The sequence below is a fragment of the Mesoplodon densirostris genome, chromosome 1 (genome assembly GCF_025265405.1).
Source record: "Mesoplodon densirostris isolate mMesDen1 chromosome 1, mMesDen1 primary haplotype, whole genome shotgun sequence".
In the NCBI taxonomy this organism is placed as follows: Eukaryota; Metazoa; Chordata; class Mammalia; order Artiodactyla; family Ziphiidae; genus Mesoplodon; species Mesoplodon densirostris.
Genome location: NC_082661.1, coordinates 49294391 through 49314378, shown reverse-complemented (window position 1 = coordinate 49314378; position 19988 = coordinate 49294391). Strand labels below are relative to the sequence as shown.

Sequence of the window (19988 nt, the reverse complement as noted above, 5' to 3'; positions counted from 1 at the left end):
ACACCGGGGAGGCGGGCAGCCAGGGGCACAGCTGTCCTTCGACCCAAGCCTGAGCTTGCTCCTCTGCCCAGGCTCACCCTCCAATGGAAGCAGGAGGGCTGTGTCAAAGGCGCCCACCACGCAGGGCTGCTGAGCCCCTTGAAAAAGGGCAGCTGTCCCTGGGCACCTGCCACCAGGGGCTGGGCAGGTCAGAGGTCAGGCCCTTTCCCTGGCTTCTGGGCTTCTATTCACACTATGGGTGCCCCACTTCCAGCGCCCCAGAGCCCCGTATGTGCACTCCCAGGCATCAGTCTCCTGCTCATAGCTGGGAGCTGCCCAGGCTGAAGTGGGCCCTGTGGAGGGTGGCAGCCCTGGGCCTGTTTGGACTCTGGGTTCAGGTCCTGGACTGCAGTCTTGGCACCTCCTCCAAGCTTGCCTTCCAGGCTGGGCTAGGCCCCAGGTATTTCATCTGCTTTTCTAGGGCCCTGGATTTAAACGCTGGACCTGCATTTCCCTCATGGGAGGTGCTCAGGAAAGATGGGCCTAGGACCAAAAGAACATGGCTGGGCCGTGAAGGTGCCACCTGGCCCTGGCTGTCCAAGGCTGGTATCACTGAGCTAAGCCCTGGGGTCCCTTCCACCCTGGCATTTGGAATTCTGGGGTTCCACAGGGCTACATGCACCTCAAACTCACGCACCCAGAACACCTCCCTGCCTCAGGACTGGTGGCTTGTGGTGGCTGCCCGTCTGGCCAGTGGAGCAGCCTCCATCCCTGCCACCACCTCCCCTCTCCAGCCAGGCATGCTGCCGCCCACAGCCTGCAGTGCCTTCTCTCAGCCACCTCCTCTGCTGACACATCCATTTCCTGGGTGCTTAGGTCCCCAGTGGGTACCCAGCCTTGAGCCCAATGTCCTTTCTCCCACCTGGGGACCCCATGAGTTCACTGCCAGCCACTGTGTGAGCAGGAGCCCCAGGCAGATGCGGGGAGGGATGGGAAGCCAGGAGGATCAGCTGCTGGCCTTCGGACAAGGGCCAGCCATTATGTCTCCCCCGATGGAGGAGGTGGAAGCATTTCTGATCCGGGCAAGTAGACGCAGAGTGGCCCCTCCATGCTGCAGACCTTGCCTCCGCGTCCCTGCCCAAAGCCCCATTCCGGTGGCTCCTGGCTGCCCGCGGGTTCCAGTGCTCCTGTGTCTGGGAGCTTGGTCCAGCCCTGACTGCCTCACCTTCTTTCTCCCTCCCTAGAAATTCACTTCCTCCCTCTCTCCCCACTCCCCACAGTTGACCCAAGGCTTCTTCTGGTCACTTTCTCCCTAAACTCCCCTCAGACCCTCCCCTCCCATACACACCTGCCTGAATCCAGCCCCCAGCTCCAGCACTCGAGGAGAATGTTCGCAGCCCACAGCACAATGGGTGCCCACCAGCCTGTGAGCCCTTCCACGGAAGGTGGTGTCACCTGTCCCGCTCCCTCTCCCAGGAGCAGGCGCAGTGTGCAGTGGAGGGGGGCTGGGTGCACCGGCAAGGAGGGCAACAGCTGGAAACAAGGGCTTGCCCTGGGGTCCAAATCAGCTTCCGCCCTCGCTGTTGCACAGCAGGTAACCCGCCGTGAGGCAGATAACCCCCAGCCTCAGTTTCTCCATCTGCAGGATGGATCTGGTAATGCCGCCATTCCCCTGCATCTCTTCATTCCCAAAGACCCCCTCACCCCCGCTGACACCAATGTCCATCCAGAACACAGCTCTGGTCTCCTGGCCCCTACACCTCGCTCCCCTGCAGTTCTCTCTCCACGCGACGGCCTGGCCCATCTTTCCCATCCCAGCCCAGTCACCAAGCACTACCTCCCTGGGGCCTGGGCTGCCTGCTCTGGGGGCCAGGAGCACGCCCTGCTCTGTGCTGTGGGCCAGGCCAAGGGGAGCTTGGTGATAGGAACCCGGGCTGGTTCCCTGAGTGCATTTATTTGTCATCTGTACTGGCCACGTGAGGGCAGGGCCTTGTCTGTTGTCTGTCCTGTTCACGGCCACTCCCCCACACCTACCAAGTGCTCTCCCTCAATGGATGGGTGCGAAGTGATGTAAGAAGAGTCGTTGCGAGAGTCACCAGAGCCACCAAGGTGGGGTACGGGGGAGACTGTCCTCGAGATGCTCGGCAACAACACGGACAGGGCTGGGAGACCTGCTATGGGCCAGGGACTAGAGACCAGGGTGGCAGGAAGGGACAGGTGTGGTGATGGCGGCTTCCAGGCCAGGTGGGGCTCTGTATGGAGGAGTGAGTCCAGGACTGGAGGCCGGAGTTCACGGTGCAGAGTGTGTCTACGCACATGGAGCAAGCCAGCTCGGTCCCGGATGGCCTCTGCCAGCGTGTCGGTGAGGGGAGCAGCCCTGGGACAATCCCGTCAAGAAGTGGATAAGAGGAGCCTTGGGACGCCTGTGTTGGGGGCGCACAATGCAGGGCCAGAGGAGATACCAGGAGGTGGGAGAGAACGGGGCCAGATGACCCGGAGAAGCTTCCAGAAGGGAGAGGCACTCAGAGTCCGGGCCGCTGTGGCAGTGCAGGGAACACTGTGGAGAAGGGTCCTGGAAAGGTGGGTGGAGCCCCAGTGTTCAGGGGGCTGAGGACGGGCAAGCGTGGGTATGGGAGAGGAGACCCTAGGTGAGAGGCTGTCGGATGACAGGAGGGAGAAACAGGATGGTTCTGGAAGGGTGAGCAGGCTGAGAGGAACTTTCCTGGAGGGGGGAATGTAGGTGGAGGGCAAGGGGCTCTGGGAAAGAGGCCAGGATCCAGCTGGGCAGAGCCCACCTCTGGGCATCTTGGGTGAGTTACATGGGGTCTCTCAGCCTTGGGTCCTAATCCATAAAATGGGCATATGACCATTGAAGAAAAGTCTGTAAACGCACTGAGGGCAGGGCTAGTGTGGGATGCTCCAGATGGAAGCAGGGCGTCAGGTAGGGAGAGGGAGGGCGGGGGAGGAGAGGCTGAGGAGAGGTTGAGGTTGGAAGGTGCAAAGGGGGGCCTGCCCTGCGCCCGTCATGCCACCCGCCCTTGCTTCTGCCCCAACCCTGGCGTGGGGTTCCCCCTTGGCCACTGGCCCCTAAATCTGGTTGCTGAGCAGAGTCACTGGGGGCTTTTATACATGCAGATTCCCACTCCTCATTCATGTGTCTGATTCCACAGGAGTGGGGAGGGCGGGGCCTAGAACCTGGACTTTTGGTAGCTCCTGGGGATCCAGATATACTGTCTTACCGCCTGATGCCAACTCGAGAGATATCTGCAAACACGAAAGCAGATCTGGCCGCCACCCTACTCAAACTGTGCCTGGCCTCCTGGGCCTCAGGACCAAACCCAGCTCCCTGGAGTGCCTTCCTCGGCTTTGCCCGCCCTGCACACATGCTCTGTGCAAGCTGCGGTTCCTGAAGGCCTCAGCCTGGATCCTCTCCCCTTGTGGCCCACCTGTTGAATACCCACTGGAGAGGCAGAGCCCCTCCGACACCCCCACATTGCAGCCCTGACTCCCGACCTCTCAGCAGTGTGGGGCAGGCCTTCCCTGGGCTCCTGTCTCTCCCTCGGGACACTTCTACTCCTCTTCCTGGGATCACCTCCAGCCTATCCTCCAAGATGGGGCTTCTCAGGTTGTCCCCTTTCCTCTCTTCTCCCTCATGCCCTCCCAGGTGCACTCACCTGCTCTCACACCCTATTGTACAGAGGACACCCAACCCCATACCTGCCCCCAGAATCCTCTCCTTGGTTCTGGAACCGAGGGTCCCTCTGGCTACTGATCACATCACTTCCCTCAGATTTCCCACCAGCACACCACACTCAGCTCCTCAGCACCTTCCCAGTGACGGGGAGCAGAGAAAGGAGAGGCCGTGGTCACCCACAGCCAGGGGAGTGCTCAAGGTGTGGGGCCGTGGTCCCTTCTCTAAAAAACCTCAACGTCAAGAGCAAGTTTCCAGGAACCACAGAGAAGCATTATTTGAAGCAATCTCCAACCCTGACCCACAGCCACACAGGCACAGGATGGAAGAGGCTTGGCTGGCAGAGGTTCAGAGTGGACCCCAAGCTCACTGAGATTATAAATAATGAACCACAAGCTCAGAGTATCAAATGGAAATTCACAAGGCTCCAGATGAAGGAACCCCTGTGCCCTCCTGGGCAGACCCCCTCTGGGGAGTGGTGATCAGTCCCAGGCTCCACATGTGAAAAAGGAATTGACAGACTCTCCTGGCTGTGGTGATGGGTCTGGGCAGATGCTGGAGGGACTGGAAGTGTCCTGCCCCGAGAGGAAAAGATCTGAAAACGCCAGGGCTGCCAGCAGAAACCTGTGGACCTATCCTGCAACAGAGGGGCCCTCGTCTGTGAAGGCAGATCTGAGAAGAATGGGCAGAAGCTCCATGGGGGCCAGGGCTGGCTTGATACAAAAAGCATTTTCTATGAAAAACTGCCCCATAATGGCGATACCATAATGGAGGCCCCCAAACAGCTACCTCTCCCCCGTTCTTAGCCCCTGGGCTCTAAGTGAGGCTGACTATCCCGGGGTGGAGCCCAGGACCCAGTAAGCCCCAGTGATGGGGTAGGATGGGCACTGGCCCAGGACAGGTGGAGGAGACTTGCTCCCCCGCCCCCAAAACCTGTGAGAATGTGGGGCTGGAGCCACACCTCCATCTTGGCACCAAAGGAGCCTGGGGGGCAAGTCATCCCAAGAAAGCAGAGCCAAGAGACAGACCATGCAGAAGGCCTGGAGTCCTGGATGGTGTCAGCAGAGGCCTTTCCCTGCTCCTGCTGGGGTGGGCTTACGGGCATCCACAGTGGATATAGCCCACATGGAGGTGGCAGGATCCACCCCTAAGGGAGATGCAGGAGTGCTGCAGTGATTCTGTGCCCTGCACTCCACCCACTGGGAGGGCTGGCTGGGCACGTGCCAGTGTAGGGCGCCATCCCATCCTCCATCCTGCACCCATGCCTCTCAGCAGGCATCCTGAGAGGAGGCTATGCAGGGGAATGGACAGGTGGCCCTATCTGCACCCCTCCCAGGAGCTCACCTGTCAAACAGTGGCTTCTCCCCACAGTCGAAGGAATCCTGCAGGTCCCTCACCAGGTTGGCCTGGCCAGGCATGCGGAAGAGGCCCTCTTCGGTGAGCCCGCGCTCCCGGATGAAGTCCACACACTGCTCCACCAGCAGGGGTGCCAGGCGCGGGCCATACTTCCGCTCGTGGTGGACTGTGTCCTCCAGGCGCTGCCCAAAGACCCCTGGGCACAGAGAGGAGCTGGTCACACCCTCAGCTAGCCAGCTTGGCAGTGGGGGAGGGCGCTGGGGACAACAGAGGGCAGGGGCTGCTGTCAGGGCCAAGGGTGGCTCCCCGTGAGGGAGCAGGTTAGAAACTGGGAGGGCAGGCACCAGGCGGCTGCAACGGGGCAGGAGGGCATAGCGGGCAGGGGCCTGGCCTGGCCTGTGGAGCTTGTTCAAGCCTGAGGACCCTCAGGGAGGGCCCTCAGGGAGCATGCATTATGCATTTTATTGATTGGTTTATTTATGCAACACTAACCTCCAAATGGAAGTGGCTTGCATTTAAAAACCCAACACTATGTCCACCGAAAGACGCACTCTAGAATGTTCTTAGTGGCACTCCCTTGCAATCCCTCCAAATGGGAAGCTACCTAATGCCCATGAGCGGCAGAATGAGCGGGATCGTCATGGTCTACTCATACCGTGGAGCACGGGACAGCAATGACAACAGATGGGACACAGCTCAGGCAAAAAGACGACAGAGGATGTGGAAGCAGAATCACAACTCAGCATCACTGATCATTAGTGAAATGCAAATCAAAACCACCTCACACCCATGAGGACGGGTACTATCTGAAAAACAGAAAATGTGTTGGTGAGGATGTCAAGAAATTGGAACCCTTGTGCCCTGTTCATGGGAATGTAAAATGGTGCAGCCACTGTGGGAAACAGTATGGAGGCACCTCAAAAAATTTAAAACAGAGTTACCATATGATCCAGTAATTCTATATACCCAAAAGACGTGAAAGCAGAGACTTGAGCAGATATATGTACACCCATGTTCACAGTAGTAGTATTCACAACATCCAAATGGTGGAAGCAACCCAAGTGTCCATCAGTGGGTAGATGGGTAAACAAAATGTGATACATACATACAACAGAATATTATTCAGCCATAAAAAGAAGGAAATTCTGGGCCTCCCTGGTGGCGCAAGTGGTTGAGAGTCCGCCTGCCGATGCAGGGGATACGGGTTCGTGCCCCGGTCTGGGAGGATCCCATATGCCGCGGAGCGGCTGGGCCCGTGAGCCATGGCCGCTGAGCCTGCGCGTCCGGAGCCTGCGCGTCTGGAGCCTGTGCTCCGCAACGGGGGAGGCCACGACAGTGAGAGGCCCGCATACCGCAAAAAAAAAAAAAAAAAAAAGAAGGAAATTCTGACACATGCTATAACATGGACAAACCTTGAGGACATTTTGCCGAGTGAAATAAGCCAGTCCACTAAAACAAGTAAAATACTGTATGATTCCACTTATATGGGTACTTAGAATAATCAGATTCATAGAGGTGGAAGGTAGAATGGTGGTTGCCAGGGATTGGAGGACAATGGAATGAACAGTTATTGTTTAATGGGTACAGAGTCTGTTTTACAAGATGAAAAGAGTTCTGGAGATGAATGATGGTGATGATTGCACATGACGAGTATACTTAATGCCACTGAACTGTACACTTAAAAATGGTTAAAATTTTGGGCTTCCCGGGTGGCGCAGTGGTTGAGAGTCTGCTTGCCGATGCAGGGGATACGGGTTCGTGCCCCGGTCTGGGAAGATCCCACATGCCACGGAGCGGCTGGGCCCGTGAGCCATGGCTGCTGAGCCTGCGTGTCCGGAGCCTGTGCTCCGCAACGGGAGAGGCCACAACAGTGAGAGGCCCGTGTACCGCAAAAAAAAAAAAAAAAAAAAAAAAAGTTAAAATTTTATGTCAGACCTATTTTTACCAAAAATTTTTTAAGTGAAAAAAAAAAAACCCATAATTGCTAGCAGAAGCCAGACCCAGAGTGTACACTGCATGACTCCATTTATGTAAAGTGCAAAACCAGGTCAGAACATAGTTACCTTGGTGGGTCAGTGACTGGAAGGAGCCTGAGGGGACCCGGGGGTGCTGGTAATACTCGGATTCTGGACCTGCGCACTGCTTACCCAGCTTTGTTCACTTTGAGAAAAATCATTAAACTACACACTTGTGAAACCTGTGATCTGTTCACCTTTCTGTTTGCTATATTTCAATAACATTTGCAAAAAAAAAAATTAGGAAGCAAAATATCCAAAACATTTAATACAGGACAAGAAAGCAAATGAGGGACAGAGGGAGAGAGCAAGAAGGTAAAGGAACTTTTGGCCCAGAAAACCTGTGACAACTAAATATACAACTGGGCAAAGAGGTTCCTGGCAGCCCAGGCAAAGGAAGGAAGGAGTGGAGATCCATGAAGCTCCCTAACTCACAGTGATAGTGAAGGAGAAACAGACTTCTCCCAGCCCTAAGCTCTACAAGGACTCTGGAATGCCCGCCATCTGCCATCTCCCTATCTCTGACTCAGAGACCATCCCCGCAGGGCGGCTGTGGGGTGGGCCAGAGCATGACATCAAAGCTCCGTTCTGTCCAGGCAGTTCTGTCCTCCCAGAGGGACGCAGCCCAGGCAGGTGGACTCCCAAGACCTGAGTGCTGAGCCAGCCAGGTGAGAGGGTGGCAGGACGGACGGCTGCCTACTGTAGCTTCCCACACACAATGGCTGTTTTGAAATAAGATACATCAGTCCCTAAGACAGTGCCTGACATAGATCAGGACTCAGTCAATGTTCCTTCTCATGCTGCTCGACCTAAAGACAAAGTATATAGAACCTGGGGGATGAGATATCTCCCTTCTAGAAAACACGCCCACAAGGAAGGCACCCAGTGACGCCATCAATGCTTTGGGGAGAAGTTTGTGGCTGCATGTGTGTGTGAGCGTGTGAGTGTTCATGCATACACATGCATGTGGACTTGTGTGTGCATATGTGTGTGTGTGCATGCATATACATGTGCACAAGGAAAGTGTGCGGAACTTGCCGAGACATGGCACCCATGGTGCCAGGTGATGTTCTAAGCACTTTACATGTATCAACATATTTGATCCTCAGACAGCTGGATAACTTAGGAAATATTACCATTATTGTTATCATCATCACCATCATCATCATTCCCAATTTCCAGATGAACAAACTGAGAGGCAGCGGGCTTCAGAATGTGCCCAAGTTCACTCAGCATGTGGCAGGGTGAAGGTTCAAACCCAGGCAGTCTACATGGAACATTCTCCTGGATAGACCACATCTTGGGCCACAAATCAGTGAATTTAAGAATACTGAAATCATATCAAGCATCTTTTCTGACCACAATGCTATTAGAAATCAATTACAGGATAAAAACTGTAAAAACCACAAACACACAGAGGCTAAACAATATGTTACTAAACAACCAAGGGATCACTGAAGAAATCAAAGAAGAAATTTAAAAATGCCTAGAGACAAATGACAATGAAAACATGATGGTCCAAAACTCATAGGATGCAGCAAAAGCAGTTCTAAGAGGGAAGTTTATAGCAATACAATCTTACCTCGGGAAACAAGAAAAATCTCAAATAACCTAAACTTACACCTAAAGCAGCTAGAGAAAGAAGAACAAACAAAACCCAAAGTTAGTAGAAGGAAAGAAATCATAAAGATCAGAGCAGAAATAAGTAGAGACGAAGAAAACAATAGCAAAGATCAATGAAACTAAAAGCTGGTTCTTTGAGAAGATAAACAAAATTGATAAGCCTTTAGACAGATTCATCAAGAAAAAGAGGGAGAGGACTCAATAAAATTAGAAATGAAAAGGGAGAAATTACAACTGACACCACAGAAATACAAAGGATCATAAGAGGCTACTATAAGCAACTATATGCCAATAAAATGGACAACCTAGAAGAAATGGACAAATTCTTAAAAAGGTACAATCTCCCAAGACTGAACCAGGAAGAAATAGAAAATATGAATGGACCAGTCAGAAGTAATGAAATTGAAATAGTGATTAAAATACTTCCAACAAAAGTCCAGGACCAGATGGCTTCACAGGCGTATTCTATCAAACATTTAGAGAAAAGTTAACACCTATCTTTCTCAAACTCTTCCAAAAAACTGCAGAGGAAGGAATACTCCCCCAAGCTCTTTATATGAGGCCACCATCTCCCTGAGACCAAAACCAGACAAAGATACCATAAAAAGAAAATTACAGGCCAGTATCACTGATGAACATAGATGCAAAAATATTCAACAAAATAGTAGCAAACCAAATCCAAAAATATATTAAAAAGATCATACACCAGGATCAAGTGGGATTTATCCCAGGAAATGCAAGGATTCTTCAATATCTGCAAATCAATCAGTGCGATACACATTAACAAACTGAAGAATAAAAACCATATGATCATCTCAGTAGATGCAGAAAAGGCTTTTAACAAAATTCAACACCCATTTATGATAAAAGCTCTCCAGAAAGTGTGAACAGAGGGAACTTACCTCAACATAATAAAGGCCATATATGACAAACCCACAGCTAACATCATTCTCAATGGTGAAAAGCTGAAAGCATTCCCTCTAAGATCAGGAACAAGGCAAGAATGTCCACTGTCACAACTTTTGTTCAACATAGTTTTGGAAGTCCAAGAAATAGAAGGAACCCAAATTGGAAAAGAAGAAGTAAAACCATCACTGTCTGCAGATAACACGACATTATACATAGAAAATCCCAAAGATGCTACCAGAAAACTACTAGAGCTCATCAATGAATTCGGTAAAGTTGCAGGATACAAAATTAACACACAGAAATCTCTTGCATTTGTATACACTAAAATGGAATATCAGAAAGAGAAATTAAGGAAACAATCCCATTTACCACTGCATCAAAAAGAATAAAATACCTAGGAATAAACCTACCTAAGGAGACAAAAGCCTCTACTCTGAAAACTATAATACTCTGATGAAAGAAATTGGAGATGACACAAATAGATGGAAGGATATACCATGTTCTTGGATTAGAAGAATCAATATTGTCAAAATGACTATACTACCCAAGGCAATCTACAGATTCAATGTAGTCCCTATCAAATTACCAGTGGCATTTTTCACAGAACTAGAACAAAAAATCTTAAAATTTATGTGGAAACACAAAAGACCCTGAATAGTCAAAGCAATCCTGAGAAAGAAAAACAGAGCTCGAGGAATCAAACTCCCTGACTTCAGACTATACTACAAAGCTACAGTAATCAAAACAGTATGGTACTGGCACAAAAAAAGAAGTATAGATCAATGGAACAGGAGAGAGCCCAAAAATAAACACACACACCTATGGTCAATTAATCTACGACAACGGAGGCAAGACTGTACAATGGAGAAAAGACAGGTTCTTCAATAAGTGGTGTTGGTCATGTCATGCTATTTTAGAGTTACACCAATGTTTACTAGAAAATCTAGGGCTTCCCTCGTGGCGCAGTGGTTGGGAGTCCGCCTGCTGATGCAGGGGACACAGATTCATGCCCCGGTCCAGGAAGATCCCACATGCCATGGAGCGGCTGGGCCCGTGAGCCATGGCCGCTGGGCCTGTGCGTCCGGAGCCTGTGCTCCATGGCGGGAGAGGCCACAGCGGTGAGGGGCCCGCGTACCGCAAAAAAAAAAAAAAAGAAAAAAGAAAATCTAAAATGCCTGAGCGGACTTCCGGGGAAGATGGCGGAAGAGTAAGACACAGAGATCACCTTCCTCCCCAAAGATACACCAGAAATACATCTACATGTGGAACAACTCCTACAGAACACCTACTGAAGGCTGGCAGAAGACCTCAGACCTCCCAAAAGGCAAGAAACCCCCCACATACCTGGGTAGGGCAAAAGAAAAAAGAATAAACAGAGACAAAAGGATAGGGACGGGGCCTGCACCAGTGGGAGGGAGCCGTGAAGGAGGAAAGGTTTCCACACTCTAGGAAGCCCCTTCGCGGGCGGAGATTGCAGGTGGCGGAGGGGGAAGCTTCGGAGTCGGGGAGGAGAGCACAGCAACAGGGGTGCGGAGGGCAAAGCGGAGAGATTTCCGCACAGAGGATTGGTGCCGACCAGCACTCACCAGCCCGAGAGGCTTGTCTGCTCGCCCACCAGGGCGGGCAGGGCTGGGAGCTGAGGCTCCGGCTTCAGGTCGGAGCACAGGGAGAGGACTGGGGTTGGCGGCGTGAACACAGCCTGCAGGGGGTTAGTGTGCCACGGCTGGCCGGGAGGGAGTCCGGGAAAAAGTCTGGACCTGCCGAAGAGGCAAGAGCCTTTTTCTTCCCTCTTTGTTTCCTGGTGCACGAGGAGAGGGGACTAAGAGAGCTGCTTAAAGGAGTTCCAGAGATGGGCGCGAGCCACGGCTAAAAGCGCGGACCCCAGAGACAGGTGTGGGACGCTAGGGCTGCTGCTGCCGCCGCCAAGAGGCCTGTGTGCGAGCGCAGGTCACTGTCCACGCCCCCCTTCCAAGAGCCTGTGCAGCCCACCACTGCCGGGGTCCCGGTATCCAGGGATGGCTTCCCCGGGAGAGCGCACAGCACGCCTCAGGCTGGTGCAAAATCACGCCGGCCTCTGCAGCCACAGGCTTGCCCCGCAATCGCACCCCTCCCTCCCCCCGCCTGAGTGAGCCACAGTCCCCGAAGTGGCTGCTCCTTTAACCCCATCCTGTCTGAGCGAAGAAGAGACGCCCTCCGGCGACCTACACACAGAGGCGGGGCCAAATCCAAAGCTGAACCCAGGGTGCTGTGAGAACAAAGAAGAGAAAGGGAAATCTCTCCCAGCAGCCTCGGAAGCAGCGGATTAAAGCTCCACAATCAACTTGATGTACCCTGCATCTGTGGAATACATGAATAGACAAAGAATCATCCCAAACTGAGGAGCTGTGTGGATGAAAGGCTCTTGGTGCTGCAGCCAGGAGTCAGTGCTGTGCCACTGAGGTGGGAGAGCCAACTTCAGGACACTGGTCCACAAGAGACCTCCCAGCTCCACATAATATCAAACGGCGAAAACCTCCCAGAGATCTCCATCTCAACACCAGCACCCAGCTTCACTCAACGACCAGCAAGCTACAGTGCTGGACACCCTATGCCAAACTAGCAAGACAGGAACACAACGCCACCCATTAGCAGAGAGGCTGCCTAAATCATAATAAGTCCACAGACACCTGAAAACACACCACCAGACGTGGACCTGCCCACCAGAAAGACAAAATCCAGCCTCATCCACCAGAACACAGGCACTAGTCCCCTCCACCAGGAAGCCTACACAACCCACTAAACCAACCTTAGCCACTGGGGACAAACACCAAAAACAATGGGAACTATGAACCTGCAGCCTGCAAAAAGGAGACCCCAAACACAGTAATATAAGCAAAATGAGAAGACAGAAAAACACAGAGCAGGTGAAGGAGCAAGATAAAAACCCACCAGACCTAACAAATGAAGAGGAAATAGGCAGTCTACCTGAAAAAGAATTCAGAATAATGATAGTAAAGATGATCCAAAATCTTGGAAATAGAATAGACAAAATGCAAGAAACATTTAACAAGGACCAAGAAGAACTAAAGATGAAACAAGCAACAATGAAAAACACAATAAATGAAATTAAAAATACTCTAGATGGGATCAGTAGCAGAATAACTGAGGCGGAAGAACGGAGAAGTGACGTGGAAGATAAAATAGTGGAAATAACTACTGCAGAGCAGAATAAAGAAAAAAGAATGAAAAGAACTGAGGACAGTCTCAGAGACCTCTGGGACAACATTAAACTCACCAACATTCAAATTATAGGGGTTCCAGAAGAAGAAGAGAAAAAGAAAGGGACTGAGAAAATATTTGAAGAGATTATAGTTGAAAACTTCCCTAATATGGGAAAGGAAATAGTTAATCAAATCCAGGAGGCAGAGAGTCCCATACAGAATAAATCCAAGGAGAAATATGCCAAGACACATATTAATCAAACTGTGAAAAGTTAAATACAAAGAAAACATATTAAAAGCAGCAAGGGAAAAACAACAAATAGCACACAAGGGAATCCCCATAAGGTTAACAGCTGATCTTTCAGCAGAAACTCTGCAAGCCAGAAGGGACTGGCAGGACATATTTAAAGTGATGAAGGAGAGAAACCTGCAACCAAGATTACTCTACCCAGCAAGGATCTCATTCAGATTTGATGGAGAAATTAAAACCTTTACAGACAAGCAAAAGCTGAGAGAGTTCAGCACCACCAAACCAGCTTTACAACAAATGCTAAAGGAACTTCTCTAGGCAAGAAACACAACAGAAGGAAAAGACCTACGATAACGAACACAAAACAATTAAGAAAATGGGAATAGGAACATACATATCGATAATTACCTTAAATGTAAATGCTCCCACCAAAAGACACAGATTGGCTGAATGGATGCAAAAACAAGACCCATATATATGCTGTCTACAGGAGACCCACTTCAGACCTAGAGACACATACAGACTGAAAGTAAGGGGATGGAAAAAGATATTCCATGCAAATGGAAATCAAAAGAAAGATGGAGTAGCAATTCTCATATCAGACAAAATAGACTTTAAAATAAAGACTATTAGAAGAGACAAAGAAGGACACTACATAATGATCAAGGGATTGATCCAAGAAGAAGATATAACAATTGTAAATATTTAGGCACCCAACATAGGAGCACCTCAATACATAAGGCAAATACAGCCATAAAAGGAGAAATCGACAGTAACACATTCATAGTAGGGGACTTTACCACCCCACTTTCACCAATGGACAGATCATCCAAAATGAAAATAAATAAGGAAACACAAGCTTTAAATGACACATTAAACAGGATGGACTTAATTGATATTTATAGGACATTCCATCCAGAAACAACAGAATACACATTTTTCTCAAGTGCTCATGGAACATTCTCCAGGATAGATCATATCTTGGGTCACAAATCAAGCCTTGCTAAATTTAAGAAAATTGAAATTGTATCAAGCATCTTTTCCGACCACAATGCTATGAGACTAGATATCAATTACAGGAAAAGATCTGTAAAAAATACAAACACATGGAGGCTAAACAATACACTACTTACTAACGAAGTGATCACTGAAGAAATCAAAGAGGAAATTTAAAAATACCTAGAAACAAATGACAATGGAGACATGACGACCCAAAACCTATGGGATGCAGCAAAAGCAGTTCTAAGAGGGAAGTTTATAGCGATACAATCCTACCTTAAGAAACAGGAAACATCTCAAATAAACAACCTAACCTTGCACCTAAAGCAATTAGAGAAAGAAGAACAAAAAACCCCCAAAGTTAGCAGAAGGAAAGAAATCATAAAGATCAGATCAGAAATAAATGAAAAAAAAATGAAGGAAACAATAGCAAAGATCAATAAAACTAAAAGCTGGTTCTTTGAGAAGATAAACAAAATTGATAAACCATTAGCCAGACTCATCAAGAAAAAAAGGGAAAAGACTCAAATCAATAGAATTAGAAATGAAAAAGGAGAAGTAACAACTGACACTGCAGAAATACAAAAGATCATGAGAGATTACTACAAGCAACTATATGCCAATAAAATGGACAACCTGGAAGAAATGGACAAATTCTTAGAAATGCACAACCTGCCAAGACTGAATCAGGAAGAAATAGAAAATATGAACAGACCAATCACAAGCACTGAAATTGAAACTATGATTAAAAATCTTCCAACAAACAAAAGCCCAGGACCAGATGGCTTCACAGGCGAATTCTACCAAACATTTAGAGAAGAGCTGACACCTATCCTTCTCAAACTCTTCCAAAATATAGCAGAGGGAGGAACACTCCCAAACTCATTCTACGAGGCCACCATCACCTTGACACCAAAACCAGACAAGGATGTCACAAAGAAGGAAAACTACAGGCCAATATCACTGATGAACATAGATGCAAAAATCCTCAACCAAATACTAGCAAACAGAATCCAACAGCACATTAAAAGGATCATACACCATGATCAAGTGGGGTTTATCCCAGGAATGCAAGGATTCTTCAATATACGCAAATCAATCAATGTGATAAACCCTGCAGAAAGTAGGCATAGAGGGAACTTTCCTCAACATAATAAAGGCCATATATGACAAACCCACAGCCAACATCGTCCTCAATGGTGAAAAACTGAAACCATTTCCACTAAGATCAGGAACAAGACAAGGTTGCCCACTCTCACCAATCTTATTCAACATATTTTTGGAATTTTTAGCCACCGCAATCAGAGAAGAAAAGGAAATAAAAGGAATCCAAATTGGAAAAGAAGAAGTAAAGCTGTCACTGTTTGCAGATGACATGATACTATACATAGAGAATCCTGAAGATTCTACCAGAAAACTACTACTAATCAATGAATTTGGTAAAGTAGCAGGATACAAAATTAATGCACAGAAATCTCTGGCATTCCTATGCACTAATGATGAAAAATCTGAAAGAGAAATCAAGAAAACACTCCCATTTACCACTGCAACAAAAAGAATAAAATATCTAGGAATAAACCTACCTAAGGAGACAAAATACCCATATGCAGAAAATTATAAGACACTGAGGAAAGAAATTAAAGATGATACAAATAGATGGAGAGATGTACCATGTTCTTGGATTGGAAGAATCAACATTGTGAAAATGCCTCTACTACCCAAATCATTCTACAGATTCAATGCAATCCCTACCAACTACCACTGGCATTTTTCACAGAACTAGAACAAAAAGTTTCACAATTTGTATGGAAACACAAAAGACCCCGAATAGCCAAAGCAATCTTGAGAACGAAAAACGGAGCTGGAGGAATCAGGCTCCCTGACTTCAGACTATACTACAAAGCTACAGTAATCAAGACAGTATGGTACTGGCACAAAAACAGAAAGATAGATCAATGGAACAGGATAGAAAGCCCAGAGATAAACCCACGCACATATGGTCACCTTATCTTTCATAAAGGAGGCAGGAATGTACAGTGGAAAAAGGACAGCCTCTTCAATAAGTGGTGCTGGGAAAACTGGACAGGGACATGTAAAAGTATGAGATTAGATCACTCCCTAACACCATACACAAAAATAAGCTCAAAATGGATTAAAGACCTAAATGTAAGGCCAGACACTATCAAACTCTTAGAGGAAAACATAGGCAGAACACTCTGTGACATAAATAACAGCAAGATCCTTTTTGACCTACCTCCTAGAGAAATGGAAATAAAAACAAAAACAAACAAATGGGACCTAATGAAACTTCAAAGCTTTTGCACAGCAAAGGAATCCATAAGACGAAAAGACAACCCTCAGAATGGGAGAAAATATTTGCAAATGAAGCAACTGACAAAGGATTAATCTCCAAAATTTATAAGCAGCTCATGCAGCTCAATAACAACAACAACAAAAAAACAACCCAATCCAAAAATGGGCAGAAGACTTAAATAGGCATTTCTCCAATGAAGATATACAGACTGCCAACAAACACATGAAAGAATGCTCAACATCACTAATCATTAGAGAAATGCAAATCAAAACTACAATGAGATATCTTCTCACACCAGTCAGAATGGCCATCATCAAGAAATCTAGAAACAATAAATGCTGGAGAGGGTGTGGAGAAAAGGGAACACTCTTGCACTGCTGGTGGGAATGTGAATTGGTACAGCCACTATGGAGAACAGTATGGAGGTTCCTTAAAAAACTACAAACAGGGGCCTCCCTGGTGGCGCAAGTGGTTGAGAGTCCGCCTGCCGATGCAGGGGATACGGGTTCGTGCCCCGGTCTGGGAGGATCCCATATGCCGCGGAGCGGCTGGGCCCGTGAGCCATGGCCGCTGAGCCTGCGCGTCCGGAGCCTGCGCGTCCGGAGCCTGTGCTCCGCAACGGAGGAGGCCACAGCAGTGAGAGGCCCGCATACCGCAAAAAAAAAAAAAAAAAAAAAAAAAAAAAACTACAAACAGAACTACCATATGACCCAGCAATCCCACTACTAGGCATATACCCTGAGAAAACCATAATTCAAAAAGAGTCATGTACCAAAATGTTCATAGCTCTATTTACAATAGTCCAGAGATGGAAACAACCTAAGTGTCCATCATCGGATGAATGGATAAAGAAGATGTGGCACATATATACAATGGAATATTACTCAGCCATAAAAAGAAACGAAATTGACCTGTTTGTAATGAGGTGGATAGACCTAGAGTCTGTCATACAGAGTGAAATAAGTCAGAAAGAGAAAGACAAATACCGTATGCTAACACATATATATGGAATTTAAGATAAAAAAAATGTCATGAAGATCCTAGGGGTAAAACAGGAATAAAGACACAGACCTACTTGAGAATGGACTTGAGGATATGGGGAGGGGGAAGGGTAAGCTGTGACAAAGCGAGAGAGCGGCATGGACATATATACACTACCAAACGTATGGTAGATAGCTAGTGGGAAGCAGCCGCATAGCACAGGGAGATCAGCTCGGTGCTTTGTGACCGCCTAGAGGGGTGGGATAGGGAGGGTGGGAGGGAGAGAGACGCAAGAGGGAAGGGATATGGGAACAGATGTATAGGTATAACTGATTCACTTTGTTATAAAGTGGAAACTAACACACCATTGTGAAGCAATTATACTCCAATAAAGTTGTAAAAATAAATAAATAAATAAATAAAAATAAAATAAAATGCCTGAGCACTTCATGCCTGAAACACAGGACTGTAGCTGAGTAAGTCCTTGACCCAAAAACAATGGATTTTCCCTCCAACCTTAGAAAATACTAAGTATCAATACTATGTAATTAGTACATACATAATACATAGTACATACACAATACATATATAATTAGTAAATACATAATACTATGTAATCAGTATTAGAATATTTCTGTTTTTATTTTCACAATTAGTAAAAAATAAAATTAAAAGGTAGAAAGAGTATACTCCTGGCACCATTATAAGCTTAATATGTGAATTTTGATAACCATTTAAAAAATCCATGTTCTAAGAAAATTAACTGTTTCTAAATATTTAGAAGACCAACTTCAGTATCTTTTTTTTTTTTTGGTGGTACGCGGGCCTCTCACTGTTGTGGCCTCTCCCGTCACGGAGCACAGGCTCCGGATACGCAGGCCCAGCAGCCACAGCCCACAGGCCCAGCCGCTCCGCGGCACGCAGGATCCCCCGGACCGGGGCATGCATCTGCGTCCCCTGCATCGGCAGGCGGACTCTCAACCACTGCTCCACCAGGGAAGCCCCAACTTCAATAAATATCTTGAAGGCAGTGAATTCATTGTCATGTCTAATTATAAGTAAAAACAAAATCTTGAATGTAATTTTGAAGTTTTGGCTGATATCTATTATTGGATGCTCTTCATGCTATCCCGTACTCGGATGCTGAGCATGCATTTAGGGTAGAAAATAATAGCTTATTGTCACAGTTAATCTTTTATCCATAATATGCATTTTGCCTTACCAAAAAAGTTTACAAAATTGTGCTTATTCCTTATGATTTAGTTGGTGATTTGTTAATGTTTTATTTTAAAGAAAGTGCTGTAAATATTGATCTCTGAAATAGGTTTTTAAATATTGCCTGTCAATATAGCCAATTTTTTTCTTTTAAATGTAAATAAAATAATGCTCTTCCAATAAATTTGCTTTCATTATTATTATTTTTTTTTTCTTTTTTTGCGGTATGCGGGCCTCTCACTGTTGTGGCCTCTCCCGTTGCGGAGCACAGGCTCCGGACGCGCAGGCCCAGCGGCCATGGCTCACGGGCCCAGCCGCTCCGCGGCATATGGGATCCTCCCAGATCGGGGCACGAACCCGTATCCCCTGCATCGGCAGGCGGACTCTCAACCACTGCGCCACCAGGGAGGCCCTGCTTTCATTATTTTTAAATCAATAAAATAATGCAAATATCATGCTCAAAAAAAAAGTGGTGCTGGGAAAACAGGAAAGCTACATGTAAAACAATGAAATTAGAACATTCTCTAACACCATACACAAAAATAAACTCGAAATGGATCAAAGACCTAAATGTAAGGCCGGACACTATAAAACTCTTAGAGGAAAACATAGAACACCCTTTTACATAAATCGCAGCAATATCTTTTATGAGCCACCTCCTAGAGTAATGAAAATAAAAACGGAAATAAACAAATGGGACGTAATTAAACTTAAAGGCTTCTGCACAGCAAAGGAAACCATAAACGAAACAAAAAGACAACCCACAGAATGGGAGAAAATATTTGCAAATGAAGCGATTAACAAGGGATTAATCTCCAAAATATATAAACAGCTCACGCAGCTCTGTCAAAAAAAAAAAACCCCAATCAAAAAATGGGCAGAAGATCTAAATAGACATTTCTCAAAGAAGACATACAGATGGACAAAAAAGCACATGAAAGATGCTCAATGTCACTAATTACCAGAGAAATGCAAATCAAAACTACAATGTGGTATCGCCTCACACAGGTCAGAAGGGCCATCGTCAAAAAGTCTACAAACAGGGCTTCCCTGGTGGCACAGTGGATAAGAATCTGCCTGCCAATGCAGGGGACACAGGTTCGGTCCCTGGTCCAGGAAGATCCCACATGCCGCGGAGCAACTAAGCCCATGCACCACAACTACTGAAGCCCTCATGCCTAGAGCCCATGCTCCACAACAAGAGAAGTCACTGTAATGAGAAGCCTGCGCACCACAACGAAGAGTAGCCCCCGCTCACCGCAATTAGAGAAAGCCCACGCACAGCAACAAAGACCCAATGCAGCCAAAATAAATAAATAAATAAATAGATAGATAGATAAATAAATAAAACTATTATAACAATTTGTGGACTAAACTAGCAGCCAAATTTGTATTAAAAAATCTACAAACAATAAATGCTGGAGAAGGTGTGGAGAAAAGGGAACCCTCCTACACT

The 19988-nt window shown here is 47.3% G+C and overlaps 1 protein-coding gene across 4 annotated transcripts in view; it reads right to left on the bottom strand.

Annotated features, from left to right (window-relative positions):
* The window catches only part of ARHGAP22 (Rho GTPase activating protein 22), a 166423-nt gene that overhangs the window by 11047 nt on the left and 135388 nt on the right, over nt 1–19988 (bottom strand). For 3 of the 4 annotated variants that reach the window (XM_060078687.1, XM_060078768.1, XM_060078845.1), the window contains one exon: nt 5015–5222. In XM_060078687.1, the coding sequence (XP_059934670.1) occupies nt 5015–5222 (208 nt within the window). Of the gene's footprint in view, nt 1–5014; nt 5223–5681; nt 5815–19988 lie in introns of those variants that run through there. The other variant, XM_060078915.1, reaches the window with a different exon arrangement.